An 18,176-nucleotide genomic window follows, 5' to 3' on the forward strand; every position below is an offset into this window, starting at 1 on the left:
GTGACGTCACGGGCGGCGGAGGCGGCGATTGGCCGGGCGGGGAGCGCCCCCCCCCTCACCCCTCCCCCGCCGTGGGACCGCCGCTGCCGGGGCCGGGCCGGGCCTGGCGCGTCCCCTCAGTGCGGAGCGGCCGCCGCGGAGAGCGCGCCTTCCGCGGGGCTTCCCGGGCGCCTCCTCGCTCCGCCGCCGCTCCGGTGCCGCCGCCGCAGGTGGGGTCATGGCCCGCCCGCGGCCCGCGCCGCGCCCTCGGCTGCTGCCGCTCCTGGCGCTGCTGGCGCTGCTTGCGCCCCGCGCCCGCGCCTGGGACAGCGGTGACCTGGAGCTCTTCGACCTGGTGGAGGAGGTGCCGCGGAACTTCTACGACTTCCTGGGGGTGCAGCAGGTGAGCGAGGGACCGAGCCCACCCCCGCCGCCCCCTGTCCTATCCCGTTCCCGCGGCCCCCTGACCCCGGCACGGTGCTCGGCTGCCCCCGCCGGGCCCTCGCCCGCCCGCCCGGCGCTGTCACCCTCCTCCTGCCCCGGGCCCCGGGCCCCGGCCCCGCGGGTCGGGGCAACGCATCTGTCCCTTTCCAGCCTCTCCCCTCCCGCCGCGGGGCTCTGCTCTGCTTCAGGTACTGCTCTGGTGCTTCTCCTTGCTGCCCCACCATAAATCAGTTCTCCCTCTCCCGCTGTACCTTTGTGTGTTCCTACTGCCTGTTGCTTTCTGAGCAGACCTCATTTTCTCTGAACGCATCTCCAGCCAGACAGAAGTAGCTTCTGGGGTTTTCACACTTCCCATTCATACCGTCGGTATGGCAGTTTCTCACCTTTCCCTCATTCTGCATAGCTGCTAGTTCCTTATCTTAAGATTGTGCATCACCATGTGTTGCGGCTCATATTTTCTCTCACTCATGCTACGTGGTAGATTGTGACCCTTTGCCGTGTTAATGGCTTGTAGATTGTTTTATTTATTTACTTTCCATGTATCTTGGTTGTTGTGCATGGTTTTTGCCTCTCTTTGATAAGTAACAGCTAAGTTTATCTTAAAGAATTTATTATTCACCTTCAGTTAATTTTTCATGTCAGTGTGGTCATGACAGGAGCTCCTGTTAGGAACACTTTTATCCCATGGTTCTTGTGTACACCTTAGATGTGGTTGCTGGTTTCCCTGCCACTTGGCAACTTCAACTTTTATCACCTCTCTGGGCTCCCATGTGATGCCCTTTCTTATCTCTAGATGCTCTGGTCTGTGTGTGACCTTGCTCGGTGTCTCTATATGCATCTTAACATTTTTTTTTTTTTTTGCTTCATTCCAGTCAGTGTTCTTCTCCTCAATAATGAAATACACAATTCTTTATATGCTGTTACTTCACCCAGTCCCCAAAAGACATTTTGCTCTTTCTCTGTCTTCTAGTACATTCTGTACCCCTAGTACCTTCTCTCTCCAGTACTGTATTCTGGTGAGTGATCCTGTTTAAATGGCTTCCCTGCCAACCTTGAAGTTTATTCCAATGTAGTTCTTGTAGGTTTTGAGAGTAATGACTGTATTTTCAGGTGCATTTCATTAAGGCCATGTCTAAAAAGAGAGGGAAGATGTCTGCAATTTATAGAGGTCCAATTTTGGAAACTGTTGGCTGTGGTTGTTCTGACTGTTTCATCTCTTTCTTTCCTTCAGTCCTTCTTAAGCATCCAGTGTTAAATACTATGGGATACCATCATCTATGCAACACAGCAAACACTGCTATTCTTGTTTCATTTTCAAGACCCTCAAAATCTAGGTGTTAATTCTCAAAGGCAATTTTCGTGTTAGATAATGTAGGAATGGAAAACTTTGTTTCTGTTAGTGATGTTCAGGTCTGGTATGCAACTCTTTGTTAACATCTTCCATGGTCCTTTTTTCTAGGGCGGTATCTGTACCTTGCTCTGTGTGTTTAGCAAAATGTTAATCTTATCAAGCAATTATTCTTCTAGTTCACATTTCTACTCCTAATCATAATGGAAAACTTGTAGCACTTGCAGTGTGGGAGCAAGGACGAAGTTGGTGGAAGTGCAACACAAATGAAACCAAGTTTTTTTTTTTTTGTTTGAAGTGTACTTTTGTTTTAGGTACATGACACTCATCATGTCATTATAGCCAAGACTGGAAGTGTACATGGTGCTGATACCCTACACATGCAGCAGAATAGACCTGTGAGTGAAATAACAGAGTATGTTGGAAGTTGAGCTTCAATAGTAATTTGTAAGATTGGAAAATGCTGTGTGGATTTATAGTTTTTTTCACACTGTATCCTTTACAGTGCTGTTATTTCACTCTTTGTAGTTCTCATACTAAAGGTTTCCTTCCCTGAGTTCAGGTGGTTTTCTTGTCAACAAGAGTTGACTGTGTATGTGACAGTAGGCTTTATGGCCACACTTCCATTCATCAAAGCTTGCTTTTCCTCCCACCCATTCCTATTTCATTGCTTTGTGTCATATCCTGATAATCCCTTCTTACTTCATGTACTTCTAGGAGAGGGAGTACTTCTCCATTATGCAGGATGTAACTTCTACATCTGAGATATGGATGCTCAACTCTGTTTGTTAACAGTAGTGTATCAGGTCTGCCAGATTTCTTCTAAACATGTCATCTTGTGTTTCGAAAAAATATAGGGAATGATACCGATGGTTCCTTAAGGCATTAAAACAGCTTGGGTTTTGATGGGAGAATTGTGGCACTGATCGTTGAGCTCATACTCGATGTCAGAAGCTGATGTTGACCTCAACTGACAAGATGCAGAAGGCATTGTGGGAAGTGCTGGAGCTCTCAAACACACTTTGGCGAAGCCTCTGGCGTGTGGATTTTTTCACTGAAATTGGAGAGAAATGATTTGGGGTTTGTTTTGTTGCTACTCTATGCTTGCAGGAGTATGGATTTTGTGTTTTGTCATTTTGAGGGCTTTGTGGAAGCCTCCTGGCATTGTCAGGTAACTCATCCAGCTCTGGTAGGGTGTTAAGTTTGAGCTGCTGTGGTGTTTCCTGATATCAGTGGCAGAGATAGAGGATGATCTAAGCAAAATGATTTTTGTTGTGGTTTTGAATGTGGAATGACAAAGTAAAAATAAGGTTGTAAGTCTTTTGGCTGTTAAATAACTGACCTTTGTTCCTGATTTCAGAGAGGGGTTGGCTGAGCAATCTACAAATGCTTGTGGAATGGTTGAAGTTGGAAGGTCCCTTCTTGTCCAACCCCCAGAAGTTAGAGCTGAGCACCTACGTTAAGATGTATCTGATTTTTATACAAGGACACAATCTATCTATTTGGATTTTTATTAGATCTAATAGTAACATAGCATGAAGAAGTCTTGCATTGTTATGTTGTTACTATTGCTCTTCTGACCAATGTGGGAATTGCTCTACCTTCCTTAACTTTGGCGGTTCTTAAATTGATGATGTGATTAACTTTAATGAGTCATTTAAAATATTGCTGTTTTCAAAAAGTTTGACCTAACAGAATGGGGATGTAACCTTTGGTTTGAAAAAAGGTTGCATTTCCCTGTCCCCCAAGTGGTTACTGAAGAAAATAGAAACGTAACCTCTTGACAGATCTGATGTAATAATCATTCCAGTAACCACTTCAATATAGCCAATTTCAAACCAACAAAGGAATCAGGACCAAATAGTATTAATGTAAAAACTTAGATGAAGCAGCAGAATTAAACCAGAGGCTATGCTGACTCAATAATATGATGACCTGTTACCTGAGAATGAGAACATAGAAATGTGATGTTAACTTTTTGGAAAAATTCCAAGAAGATCTGAGGAGCTACAAGCTTGTGTGGTGGACAAATGAATGGGTCAAGTTAATGTTATCATCTCTTACAGCTTTTAATAGTTGATACCTTCATGAATATGATATGCTTTGGATAAGTCAACTTCTCATCAATTGAACCTGTGGATCTCCTTCCCAAAATATGCTTTTGATTATAACTTGCTAATAAAGCTTCAAGGAAACTATTTGTTTCTCCACTTATTTTTGGCTTGCAGCCAGGAAGACACTAGACGTCTCTGAATGTTTTCTGAAACTTTGTGATACAATTCTTGGATACAAAGGATCTGATGAAGAAATTTTTAGTTGATGTTGTTTGTGAAGATGTATCAAAATGTATGAGCTGTATTGCTGGAATTGAGCTGTATGGAGCCCTGTGTTGTGTGTCAGGACCAGGGAAGGGCTGCATAAGGCTTTGGCTTCCACTGGTAATTACTTAATGGAAGGGGCTGTTTTTGAAAGATCTGCTAGGCCTGTGCAGAGAAAGGAAACAAACACAGAAAGATTCTCTGGGTGCTCTTTGAGGTAGTGGAAACTGGGAGCTCAGGTTCTTGAGGGAGTATTAATGAGTAGGACTTGCTGGCCAGCATGGTGGCCAAATTATAACCTGAAAAATGTTGAGAGGGATATTTTCTTCTGTATTGGCTTATGCCTTTCTTATGGCACATGAGCCTTATATTGAACCAGGCTCTATGTGTTCATGTGGTTTTACTTTAGAGAACTAAGGGCATTATATCCACTGCAAGATGATGGGTTTGCTAGATGATGCTGCAGGACAGAGTTAGAACTATGTGTACAGAACCTGATTGTGGTCTGACTGACTGTGAGACTGATATTTTAGTGACTCCAAGAAAGTCATGACATGAAAACCAAGGAGCTGGATTTCTATGGCTGTGGAAAACCACAACCTCTCCAGATGAGCTGGATGTGTTGGGCTAATAGGCTTCTTTCAAGAACGCTGGAACAGATGAGCTGTTGTGTACTGTGTCAAGTAGCAGGATCTGACAGGGTTATGTCTGTAGAATGCAATGTTTGGTGCTGCAGGATTGATGTCCATACTGTTTGGATTTCAGGGATTTTTTTTTCCTTGTTGTTGAACTAATTCCAGGCTGGCTGCATGGACTCAATGCCTGTTTGTGTTGAAACATGCTGTTTGCACTCTTGGTTTCACATCTTGTGGTTCAGTTCTCTCCAAAAGGAATCCTGTTCATCCACTCCAGGACTGCTTCATGATATGCAGTCAGTAGGTACAATAAAGAAGTTTGTTTTACACATGCATTGCTGGCTGCACTAAAAATATGAGGTAGCTGTGTCTTTAAGAGTATAGTTTCTAGTAAATGGCTGACACTGAGTTTTGCCTCTTGACATTGCTCTGTGAGAAGAGGAATGATCACCACAGCAAACTGTGTGGCTTTTATGGTATTATCAAGCATTACTGGAGATGGAAGAAAATTCTCAGTATGATGTTTCTACATGGTCTGTTTTATGCAAGTGCATTGACTGATGGCATGCAATGCATACATCGCCACAGTTCAAAACTTGGGAATTTGTATGTTGTGTAAGTAAAGTTCTTGGATGTAAATTTAGTAACCTATTTTTCAGAAATAATGGCCATCTCAGAAGTTGTCAGTGTTGTTTTGTCTGGCCCTGCCGTAGTTCTGGCTTTGAATAGGTTATTGTCCACAAAAAAAAAAAAAAAAAAAAAAAAAAAAAAAAAAAAAAAAAAAAAATCCACATTAAACTATTTTTCCTATGGAACTTCTGAGGAACTTTGAGTACATAGATTGGTCCCTTCAGGTGGGAAGAAACAACTCTCCCTCACGTGTATCTGTCCAAGGAATACTCTTAAGTCCTCATCAAGAGCAGCCTACCTGTACCCAGCAGCTCTTTCCTGGAAGGCAAGGTGCACACAGCTAGAGCAAGGAAGGAGGGAAATAAGGAGAGGTAGCCCAGAAACTCAACAGTTTGTTCTTCCCAATTACAAGCTGGATTGCTCTCCACAGACATATTTTGGTTGCTCTTCTAACACTTCAGACTGTTCTCCTCCCTGCTGCTTTTTAAGGTTAATGTATGTGGGTGCAGTGTTGCTAAAATCACGGAGTGTGCATTATCTGCAAACGTTTTAGCAAAAATCTAGGTTGGTGATAGTGGTTCAGTCTTCCAAGCTTTGGAAGTATTTGCTCAAGTGAGACAAAACTTCACTTGCATGTGATTATAACATCACTTTTTCACATGATTGTGTCAAAACTACGAGCTGTAAGCTATTCTTGCTTTGTTATGTAAGATTATTTTGTCTTGCATGACGAATAAGATATTCACTGTGACCTTCAAAAGTGTTGTGCTGTGAAATGACATGGAGCCGTGTAGCACCTTGGTGTCTCACTCACTTCTGACAAAGCAAAGTTGTTCAGCCAGTGATTAAACATCATGTCTAATGCTCTCAGCCTGTTTCGAGATTGCTTTCTACTTCTTGTTCAAAGTATATGTTAAGGAGATCTAAATTGGAAAGCATTAGATTTTAATGCACTGTCAATTGCAACATCAGAGTTGTCAGTTAGAAAAGTGAAATGTTTCCATTTTCTTGCTCTGAGCTTTCAAAAATAATTAACTTCCATAATACACAACTGGGTGAGAGTAGTAGCAGACCTTTATATGGACACTGAGGGATTTTAGTAATTCCTGAAACTGTATTTCTTTTAAGCCCATGAATATGCTGTCAGCATTGAGGCAGTAATAGTCCATTGCACTGGTTCAAACAAAAATAGCATCAGAAAATCCAGTTTTGTTTCTGGTGGCTTTAACTGTAATGTCAGTTAATTCCATAAAAGTATTTGTGGTTTTTTTTCTCAGTGTGTTACTGGGACACAATTCTGTATCCGTTTATGATTTAAAACTTCCTTTCTAAATCTGTTACATTTAAGTGATACATGGAACTGAGATTTCCAGCAGTTCTGGAAATTCTGCTTGTCCCAAAAGATGTAAATTTTTAAGGTTGTGTCAAGTCATCATTGAGTTTATTCACTTGGATCCTATAGAACAAAGTTGTTTCAATTTTGAGTAGTTTCACAGCTTGTAAGAGTCACCATAGAGAAGTGCTAATGATAACTGCCACATTTGTGACTAGGGATGGTGCAGGGTACAGGTTTCTGTGTGTTTGGGAATTTTTTAAAAATTGCTGAACTTACAGGTAAACTGCTGATAGATAATGAGTTCTATTCTGTATGTACCTTGCCCTTATCTTTTTGTTCACTGTTGTTGCATATAAAAATGATTGAGACATCTAGACATGTAAGGCTTGTATTTTCCATAAAAATGGGGTTTCTGCATTGTTGCCTGTTAAATTTCTGCTTGGATGTTGTCCAAGATTTATTTTTTTTTTCTTTCATTGTTGTCTCCTTTTTTCAAGACACAAAAGTGCTTTGGAATCTACCAATTTAAGTAGTTTTCAAGACACTTACTCTTAACTTTCCCTGACAATTCATCCATATAGTACTTTCCTGCTTACTTTCAGGTTATCTTTTTCTTCTTTCTTGCTGTTTAGAAGGACATACAGCAACAAGAAATTACTATGTTTGGGAACTCAGGGGAATTGACATTATGCAAAGTGCAGTGAAAAGGATAAAACAAGCAGTCTTGAATTGGTTTGGTTTTGGGGTTTTTTTTCTGTCTGCAGCAGTAATATTGTTTCTTTCTTTAGCACTCTTTCTTTCTATGCTTCTTGCTTCACTAATCCCTTAAGGATGTATCCATAATAATTTGATCTTCAAATTGTAGAAATAAAAATTGGGTTTTTTCCCCAAGTAGTTCTGTGTTTGATCTGTAATTCATTGAAGGGATTGACCAGTTTCTTAGTGTAGAAGGACAGGTAACCTGTGCTGGTGGCCTTTGGTGCTTACCAAGGCTCTACATTTTATACTTGTTTGGAATTCATCTCCTTTGCTGAAGTTCTAAGTATGTGCCCGTGTTGGTATCTGAAGCAGCTACATAATTGATCTAACATGGAATTTTGTAAACAACTTCCCAGTGGGCCTTTTACTACTTGACTGCTGTGGTTTGTAGTCATCATATTTGTCTGTAAAGCTGTGTAAAAAAAAAAAAATCTTAGAGGCAGCCCTAATTTCATTCTATTGAATGATAAAGCTTTTATGTTCCATCTAGAGTCATTTTACAATTAAGATTAACATGGTTTTCTAATCAGATCTAGAGAAAACTGTAGCTTTCAGGGAGATATTTGGAGGTATCTGTGGTGCTATTTTAACTTTAAGTATGTGGTAAAATTTAAAAAATAAAATGAGAATTCAGCATGTAAGATGTTTCTTAATTGGTTTGGTGCTTCTTGTGCTCTCAGCAGAGCTGGTAACAAAGAGTCTGTGGTGCTGTTGTGCAGCTGAGCCAGTAAGAATGAGAGTATAAATGATAACAAAGGGGGATTTTTTTGTCTCTAAGAATGGGTCTGATATACATTAATTTCCTCCTTTTATTCATTTTAATATCTGAAATGTTTTGGTTTTCCATGGAATCCTAGTGGGCTAACAAAAATCATGCGGCATATGAAAATCTGCAGTTTTGCTTTCGATTTTCTTCTTAGTCTTTGTGCTTTTGCTTAGCTAGATACTGTGCAGGTTAGAAGTTTGCTTCTCTTTTTTTTTTTTCCTTGCAGTGTAAAATTGTTGGGTTTCCCTAAATTATGAGGAGATTTGGGATTTCTGGGTTTCTTTTGATTATTATTTGTATGATGATCTTGTTTGGATGTTACTAACTCTGTATAAATAAACAGTCTCACGTATGTGGCAATGTTGTACACGTGGTGTATGTTACAGTAATGCAAAATGTTCATGGTTTAAAGCAGGATTGTGTATTCCTGGGCTCTCATATGAGGGTTTGCTTAAGTGCAGATTTCTTAAATGACCTGGTTGCAGGCCTCACAAACTGTTCTTACTGATGTCATATGAGCAGTGGGATGAGAAGTGAAGAAGGTTCCTATGCAGTCTCTGATAGATCAGAAATTCATCCTTATCTGGAAAATTTGTGGAGGAAACCAGATGATGCAGAGGAACTATTGGAATAAAGTCACTCAGCAATCCTTTTATGACTGAAGAGAGAAGGAAGAGCTAGAGGAGTCTTGCCACATGGGCTGTAATTATGAAATGCTGCTGTGTCCAATACTGTAAAGTACTTTCACTTGTTGAAGGAAGCATTCAGTGCTGATGAGGATGAGAAAGCTGTGAAATAGCCTTATTGCACTGATTTGGGTTGAATAGTTTCTCTTTTAAGGGACAGTGATTGTTTTTACCTACCCCTAAAACTATTACAAATGGGTTTTTTTAGTGTGATTGATCAATGCTTTATTGAATTTTATTTATTTATTTAGCCTAAATGGGTTTTATCAAATTGATCAGCTTTAATTTGGTTTTATCACACTGATTTAGGTTAGCTTTTATATTCAGTAATCACCATTTCAAAATTAGTGATTTCTCTAGTGTTCTTCTATGGGTTATAAATGCTGTGATGGGAGAGTAAAAGAGCTTGTATGCCATTTAACTTTGTGACAGTCTAAGTCATAATATGAGTTGCTTTACTGGATGTTGTGTCTAACAGTGGCTGCTAAAATGTTATAGTACAAAAAAAGTGTAAAATTTAATCCTATATGGAAGCCTCTTCCCATTTCCTGTTAAGATTTATTAAAAATCTTATTCAATTCATGCATTTCTTTCAGTTGATTAAAAACTTGAAATAAATGGTTTTCCAGTCTGAGTCTACCTATCTATTGAATAAAAAGTATTTCTTCTGTCATGTTGTAACTTGTGTGGCTTGTAGTTTCTGTTCTACTTCAAAATTTTCTATTTCTACTTTAGTAGCCTTTCTACACTCCAAGCTAAGCCAGCAATATTCAAAACAAAGCAATAAATTCAAATGTTGGCCTGTGTCTATTGAGAACAGAGTTTCCGTAGTTGAGATACAGATTGAGGAGATCAGCCAGTCAGTTGTTTTTTGCAGTTTGCGATGGTGAAAGAACAAACTTCTTCTGTGCAGAAGTTGTGTACTGTATTTGAAAATTAATTGTAGCTGACTTAAATTCATTCTCACTTACACAGTACAGCATTCCCATGCTGGAGTGCACCATTAGTCCATTTAGTAAATATTTTTTGTCTTTGCGTTTCCTGGTTGAGTAATACTGAGTGCTTAATTAGAAAACAGTTGTGTGAGTTTTTGGTTTTGTTTTAAAGGAAATAAAAATGAAACTAGTTGTCTGCTGGAGAAATAGAGAATTAACCTCTCAGTAAGTTACTGACTTAAGAATTTCATCAATCATGATGAGTTTGGCTTTCATACACTTATACTTCTCTTTCTTACCTACAAACAGATATGATCTGTAGATGCCTTAATTTTCTGGAGGAGGTGCAGACCTCTGTTTAGTAAACTTAGATTAAAGGACAAGAGCTGTTGTATCAGTTAAAAAATAATGTGATTTTTAATGCACTTGAGAGTACTAAGCACTCTTGCCTTGTCTGGGTTGCAGATGTTTAATAATAGTCTGGAATTGTCTTAAACAATGCATCCTGATGTGTGTGAGGGGCTGTTTCCATTCCATAGTCTTGGTCTCCAGTTAGGGCACCCCTCCATGCCATCCATAAGCTGCTTGGATGCCTTCAAGGAATGCTGAATGCTGTCAATGTACTTTCTGGTTTCTACTCTTGTTCCTTATTATTTATGCACTTCTGTATTATCCTTGCACTTCTTTCTTTAATAAAAGCAATAAAGCCAGTGGCAATAGATGGTGTCACTGGGGAGCATATGTGAACCTAACCATGCTTTGCAGTCCATTTGCCCCCTGTACCTTTCAGCTGCCACAGTTTTTGATTAACAATGCTCAAAGGTGCATTCCTGGTGGTACCTTTCAGTCTGGTGCTGTACAGTGGATTTGTAGAACTGTCAGCAATGTGCCTTGGATCACTTAGTGATTTATAATAGCCAGCTGCAAGCTCTGCTCTGTTTAGGAAAGGTGTAGTTTAAGGCAACAGTCTTACACTAAATCTTATCTCTCAGTTTTTTGCTAGATCACTTGGTTTGGTATTCCCTTGCCTGTGTCTGGTACCTACCCAAAACATTTAGTGTCACTGTATGCTTGGCTCTTCAGGTTGTCTTTGAAAATGCTGAATGAAGCCAGTCCCAGCACCAATCCCCCAGCAGGAGACCTTTCAGCTGCCTCTTCTCTGCCCCCAAGACTAGCCATTAGACCTAGCTTTTTGTATCTTGTTCATTAATTTTCTATTTGTAAGAGTTTTCCTCTCATCTTGTGTTAAGTTAGTCACTTTAATAGCCTTTGGGATGGAACCTTGTCAAAAGCTTTTTCAGCATTGCCGGGTCCTTGATGGCATTTTCTTTGCAGCACTGGCTTATCTTCCTCCCTTACAGGTGTGCGGTTTTTATATAAATTTCTTTCAGCAGTCTCAGGTGATAGCTACGGTCCTGACTTATTAGCATCTAGTTTGTCTGTTTGAGGTAATATGCATAATATATATTTCAAGTTGAATTAGCTTCTCTTGACCTGCAAAGAACGTGTTGGTGTGGGAATCTCTTTAACCTCTACATCAGGGAAGATTCATTAAGTAGTTATTAAATTACTTGGCTGTGGCTTTGTTTCTGAATGAAACTTTTCATAGTTTTGTCATCAAGCAGTCTCTAACATCTTGGTTTTGATTACATCTGAAGAAATAAAAAGGTTTTGAAAATCAAATAAATTGCCACTCTACTTTACTTGGAGAAATACAAAAGTCCTCAGTAACATGCTGGAAAGAAGTAGAGAACACATTTTTTTACTTACGCGCTCCATGGATTCTAATGGAAGTGGCGCAAGTATCTCTCACGTTGCTGTTGTGGTTATTTATCAGTAGAAGGAAGAATTGCTGCTGTTATGCCATTTTTCCTGCTTGATTAGCTGCTACACATGAATGGTTGAGCACGTTTTCATAGGAACCCAGGTTTTTAACTGGCATATTCATGGTGAGTTCAGGAATGTATCATCTACTTCTGGCCACTTTGCTTTGGTTACTGGCCTCAACTCTGTAACATCTCAGTGATGGACAGTAGTGCTCTTTTCAGGCAGTTAGATAGAGGGCTTGGCCTTGTATTACTACTTGAGTTAAGACTTAGGCAGAGTTGGTTTGTGTCCTGTCATCCCTCCCCCTCCCTCCTTTTTGACTTATGGTTCCTTTATATCATAGTAAATCAGTGGATTTATTAATTCTGCAGCAAATTCTTACTGTGATGTACTTAAGAATATTGTTTTGGAAACAATAAGATTATTTTAATCCAGTTGTTGTTTTGATGGTACCACTTACTTGGTATGTCTTTGCTTATTCCTACTAGTTCAGGCAAGATTTTGGTATTGCATTGTTTGTTGTATAAATCACAGTGAAAACTTCAATTTTGTATTTTCTATAAGATATTGGCATTGTGAGGAGAAACATGACAGGGGTTTATGAAATACCCTCATTTCTATAAGGTTTTAAAAGGTGGAGATTTGCTGAAATAACTTTTGCAGCAGAGAACTTGTTTGAAATAGAGGAGCTTTAATTGAACATACTAAAGCTAAAAGTTGTATCAGATAAAGGGTATTGAATTTCAAGGTTTTAGTACAGTTCTTAATTGTATAATCAATTTTCTTTTTCTTCTAAATAGAGTTGATCTGTTTATTGTTCAGGGACATAATAAAGTTGTAGTTCTAGGTCCTATTTAAAGGAATTAAATGCGGTCTCTAATCCTGTGTGTTGCTTCCATGCTGTGCATGCACCTTGACTATCATTGAGAGATGATAATTTAGGGTAGACTGTGCTGTTTGCCAGCACCTGCATGTCTGATGTGGTACATTGAGAAGTCAAATTTGAGAACACAAAGAAACAGTACCTAGAAAAAAGTGTGGGCTAATGGAAGATGAAATCAGATTGTTTTCTGGGAACAGTTGTTTTGTAGGTACAATGTACTGGATGCAGAGTTCAGATGGAGAGTTTTGCAGCAGAGTTGCTGGTGGCAGATACTTCCTGTTTTGAGTTCCATTTGGGATTGTCTATTTAAGGCTGCAGTTTGTCTTAGTGTGACAGCAAATTGCAATATATAGTTAGCTTTATCTTGATTTTTAGGTAAAACTGTAATATTTAATTCTCTCAGTCTCTGAAGATGTATGTTTGAGTGGACTGTATTTACATCCAAAATGTTTAGGTTAATACTACATTCTCCAATAAAATGGAGAATAAATTTTATTTATCCAATTTATTATCCAATAAATTTTATTCTCCAATAAAAAGTGATAGAGTTGGAAAGAAATGCATTTGAATTAAAAATCATGCCCTAACAATCAAGAACTTTAATCTTGATATTATATTTCCTATTTTAAATTGTGCAGGTTTAAAGTTTTCAGTACAAAACATTTGTTGGCATTCATTTTGTAATATCTGAAGTCTAAAAAATAAATTGGGACACCTTCTGTTTAAAAAATGCTTTTGCATAGGTTGCCATTTTGCATTGCAGAATCTTGACTTCCCTTGTAAATGTAAATAAACATTGCTTAACATTGAATATTAATATCCATGTTTTCTTTCTAAGAAACATTCTTTCATTTGTCTTCTGTATGTTTAACTTCCTCAAAGTTCAGATTTTTAACACAAATTTTTTTTTTGTAAAAGAAAATATGACTGGCATTAGACAACTGTTAACAGGGGCATATCTTCTTAAATTTCTGACCTAAAGGAAGCAGAAGGCTGTAAAATGTGTCTTCACTTCTGGCTGCATTCCTGTAGCTTCTGGAGTCTTTTCTAACAGATTAACTCAAAGACACTGTCATTGAATTAATGGTATCCCATTATTATCAGGGTATTGGTTATCCTGTCTGCTGTCATGAGATATGAGAGCCTTACATGACAGCTGGTTAGACGTGATTGGATTGATACTATGGCCAGGAAAGACAATACTGGACTAGGTTGCTTTCTGAAATTGATTTCTCAGTCAAGATAGAATTGTATCTTGATCAAGTATTCAATATTTTGCAATTCAGCTAAGACAAATATACAAACTATTTCCCATTCCAGCTGCAAGTGTAGAACTTGCTGTTGTCATACAACCAAACCCCCGCCCCGCCCCCAGTTTACACCAGGGTTGCTCTTGTAGTCTGGGTGTTTGGCTGCAAGTCTGAAAAGAGTACATGTATTGTAGTCATTGCCATGCTTCATCTGGATATCAGATCCACAGGATAATTTAGTAAGATTATTATTTTGACTATTCTTAAGGGGTGGCTTGCTCAACTAGAGGTTCCTCTTGGACTCTCCACAAGTCCAAGGCAAGGGGTGGATGGATAAAAAGATTCACACACAAAAATACTTTCGGTGTTCCCTCTGTCCCTCCTCCCTGTCTATTAATGGATTTAGGCATGAAGGTAAGAATGCCTAAAAAGATGGAATCTTGTATGAGTTGGCAAAGCTGAAAAATAACAATCTCATGATAAAAATCTAGTCTTTTGTCCAGTTATAAAGTGAAACTAGTATTGCCAGTTAAAGATGAGATGGCATGAATCCTGAAGTGGTGGTAAAAAGAAAAAATAATACTCCATGAAGGACATTGATGTCTCAGATACTCTAAAAACATGGAAGAATCCAGTGAAATGTGGGAATTAACAGATCTTTCCCCCTCCTTCCTTTCTTAAGTGTTGAGTTGTGGGCTTTTTTGGTGTGGCTGAAGTAGTACAAAAGGTATTAACTTCTGTGCCAGGCTATGGTTAGTGTATTTGAGATGATTTTTTGGTCTAGAAAATGCTGTTCTGACTCTCAGCCCAAGAATTGTGCTCTGGGATTTTGGTAGTAACAGATTCATACACTGTCAGTAGGTACCTTGAAAAGAGGATTTCTTTCCACAAGGATTCAGTCTTGCAAAGACTTGGTTAAGGAAAGACATCATTGCAAGAGGTGAAATAATGCTCTAGATGTATTATACTAGTGTAAAATCTATCAGTTCAGCTGATGCCCAGTGCAGGATAGCACTTTGCTGAGGTCCAACACTCTGGCAAGAGGAAGGAGAGCAGAATAGAGTGAGCCAGCATGTGCTTGGAATAGGAAGTTACTCCAGGGAAATTTCTGATTGGTCAGTCTTGCTAACTGCCTAACAGGCTTGAGGCATTCTGTATTAAATTTTTGAAATAAATATCTAATTGGTGATTTTAGCAAGAATTGTTGCATGTGCTCTGGTATAACTGTTGTAAAATTGTGTTTCTTTTCAAGTACCAGGGAAAGTGCTGCTGTTTCTAATATAGCCCAAGGAAAGGAGCTAATCTAAAAGAGATTCACTGCTGATCTTTTGATGACATTTTGAAGTTACATCTTGCTTATTATGCTGTCCTTTGGTTTCTGTTTAAGTTGGACATTGCTGGTTTTATTTGGGTGAAGTATGAATACCTACTCCATCTTCTGCCAAATCCTGGTTCAGATGATAATTTGGGTGAGTTGATCTTCAGTTTCTAGGCCACAGCTTTTCTTCTAGAGTCCCAGTGATAGTCCCATCTTGACAGAGAAGAGCAAAGGCAGATTTTCTTCTGCTTAACAGGATAACACTTAGGATAACAGGATAACTTCTAGGATAACACCTGTGGCCCAAAAAAGGAAGATGATTCTTCCTTGTAGACTTCCTGCATGTTTTGTTTTAGTCGAGCTTAGTTATATTCTTTACCCAGAAAAGATGCAAACAAAACCTCAAAATTATCTACACTGATAATTTTTCATTTCTTCAGTCTCTTAATTTCTCTCTAGACTTCATAACAGATCTGCCTACAGGGACTTTATTTTCTAGACTGATACTTGGCAACAGGTTTACAATTTTTGCTGCCATTAGTTTGCTGGACTTCCTGGTGGTTTTGTTGATGTTGTTGCTGTTTTGTTTTTTTCCTTTTTTGCATCCTTTTTCCCCCAAATGGAATCCCTTTCTTCAGACTGTTAATCCTAGAATAATGATGAAGTATGAGACAGTTAAGTAAATGGTTTCTTGTTCTTTGCTGTGCCTAAAGCTTTATTTTTCACCCAGCCAGTACTGAGTGTTTCTTTAATGAGGGCGGTGTCGAGGTCCCTTGTGGCCGCAGCAGAGAACTGCCGTACTGGTTATGATACTCAGTGGTGTTACATCTTTGTGAGTACGTCCTAGGAACCTTCTGCCATGCAGTTCTGGAATTAATAATTATTCTCTATTCTTTGATGGTATTTTCCATGGCTTCTGTGCTAGTTGTTGTTTTTTTTTTTTTTTTTTTTTTTTTTTTTTTTTTTTTGGTTTTCTTTTGGTTTTTTTTTTTTTTTTTTTGTTGTTTTTTTTTGTTTTCTTTCTGCTCTAATTTTTAGAGGCTGCAAGAATGAACAGTCTGACAGTCCTCTCTGTTCTGCTTGAGTTATACTGTACTTTGTCTTCTGAGTTCCTTTTCCTTTTTTTTTTTAAACTTGTCCTCTTATTAAGAACTCGAGTTAGCAATCAGGAATGCTTTACAGAGATATCTGTAACTTTTAAAGCATCCTTTCTCTGGTTACTTTTTCTTATCAGTGTATTTGATTCTTCTGAGATATATCTGCAATCAGTTCAAACTACACATAATCTTGTTTGGGAGGAAAAACGAAGGGTTTTTAAATTTCTTTTTAATCTCCAATGTCTTCTGTTTGTCACTCCTAATCTTTGAGGTCATCTTTTCTCTTTATTGTGTGGTTGGTTGGTTTGTTTTTAAATGTATTCCTGCTGCCATCAGATTTTACTGTGGCTTTCACTGCTCATCATAAATTCAGTCTGCCCTTTCAGCTTGGGAGCTGAAGTGGTTGCATGCACCCTGGTTAACTTACATTTCAATTACTTCAGGAACACCCTCTTTGTCTAATCCCCATACTTTCTGTAACTAAAATGACTGTCTAAAATTGCTTTTGGCTTTTCAGTTGGACCTGAAGATGAATTGCCAAGCAACAGGCACTTAGTGTTGCCTTGATATTAAAGCTACATGTGGCTTTAGGCTGCATGTTACAGTTGCCCTGTATATTCCCATTTTTTAATACTGCCATTTTTTTAAATCCTCATGTAGTTTGGCATGGTTGGTGGTGCTTTTTTATTTGTTTGGTTTTTGTCTTTGCCAGTTCACTGATTTCTGTTCAGTTTTTGGTCTCTTCTTATTCATGTAATTCCTGAAGATCCATTTTTAGTTCTGTCTGCCAGTATCAGTTCTATCCCTCCTTTCCCAACACTGTAGAAGAAATAATTGTCCTAAGTTTCCCAATAGATAATTCTATTATTTGTGGCTTTTAAAAGTAATTCACAAATAAATACTTGATGTGTTCTAAATTTCAATATGTAGGTGCTGTATCAATTATTATTTTGAAGGAGAATTTTTTATGATGGTGTTTCAAAATTCCTGGTCTGGAAACTAAGAGTCTTTGGATGAGCAGGTTGGGTTCCAGGGACAAGCAAACACAGAAGTCAGATCTTTCAGAGTGACCTCTTCCAGCTGGAAAGTTTGACTGTCTGGAGATTGATTTTTACATGGCAAAGTTTTAGCAGACCACTTTGTGGGAGCCTTCTTTTCAGCAGGGCTTGCTCTGCTCAGTTAAAAGTAGGTAAGTGACCACCCAGTACTTACACAGATCAAGTTGAATCTGTGGTTTGGTGGACAGAGGATTTGATAGAAGTAGATCAATAGTTCTTTCTTTACCAATGAAGTAATGATAAAGGCATAGAATATCTCTGCTAGTAAAACTGTTTGGGTTTTTTTTCCCTGTTCATTTTAATTTGGTAACTATTCCTTTTTCTGTTTTTGAACTTCTGTAACAGAAGTTGAATTCCTAAGCTCCATTGCATGTACTGGTCACTATTCTGTCTAATAGGACAACACCAAGAAGTCTTTGTATTTTATCTTCTGCTATGGGCAAAATACCCAATTGGAATAAGCGGTGGAAGGAAAATGTAGTGAAATAAGATTGTGTGGAGTCAGGAACACATAGAAGCTCTCAGTGTGTGACACTGGATGTGTGCTAGGAGGTTTATTTCAGTGGTCTGCCTGGTCATGTTGGAGACCTTGTGGGCTTTCTGTAACTCAAAGCATTTTATGTGGGAGTGATGGGCAACCATGGGAGTAGTTGTACCATGAAGTCACTGAGGGGTTGAAATTGAAATAATCAAGGTCTTGCAGCCTGGCTCCATTCTGCAGTTACTTTGTTAGTTCTTTTTCCTATTTATTTGACCTAGACAAACCCTCCCAGTTTTTTGGTGTGTTGTGTGCTTGTTTCCCAGTAGGTCACTTGTGATTGTAGAGCATTAAGGCTTCTCCTGACATAACAAATGCCCACAGCTGATTATAGCTGTGGAGCACAAAGAGACTGACATAGCTGCATAC

The 18,176-nt window shown here is 38.9% G+C and overlaps 1 protein-coding gene across 1 annotated transcript in view; it reads left to right on the forward strand.

Moving 5' to 3' along the window:
* Positions 1–217: 217 nt before the first annotated feature.
* The window catches only part of DNAJC1 (DnaJ heat shock protein family (Hsp40) member C1), a gene marked incomplete at its 5' end in the record, with an annotated part of 110,343 nt that continues 92,384 nt past the window's right edge, over positions 218–18,176 (forward strand). The window contains one exon of the mRNA XM_083884790.1: positions 218–382. Coding sequence (XP_083740916.1) covers positions 218–382 — 165 coding nt within the window. The remainder of the gene's footprint in view (positions 383–18,176) is intronic.

Source organism: Zosterops lateralis (genome assembly GCF_965231275.1).
Source record: "Zosterops lateralis genome assembly, chromosome: 1".
NCBI classification, from domain to species: Eukaryota; Metazoa; Chordata; class Aves; order Passeriformes; family Zosteropidae; genus Zosterops; species Zosterops lateralis.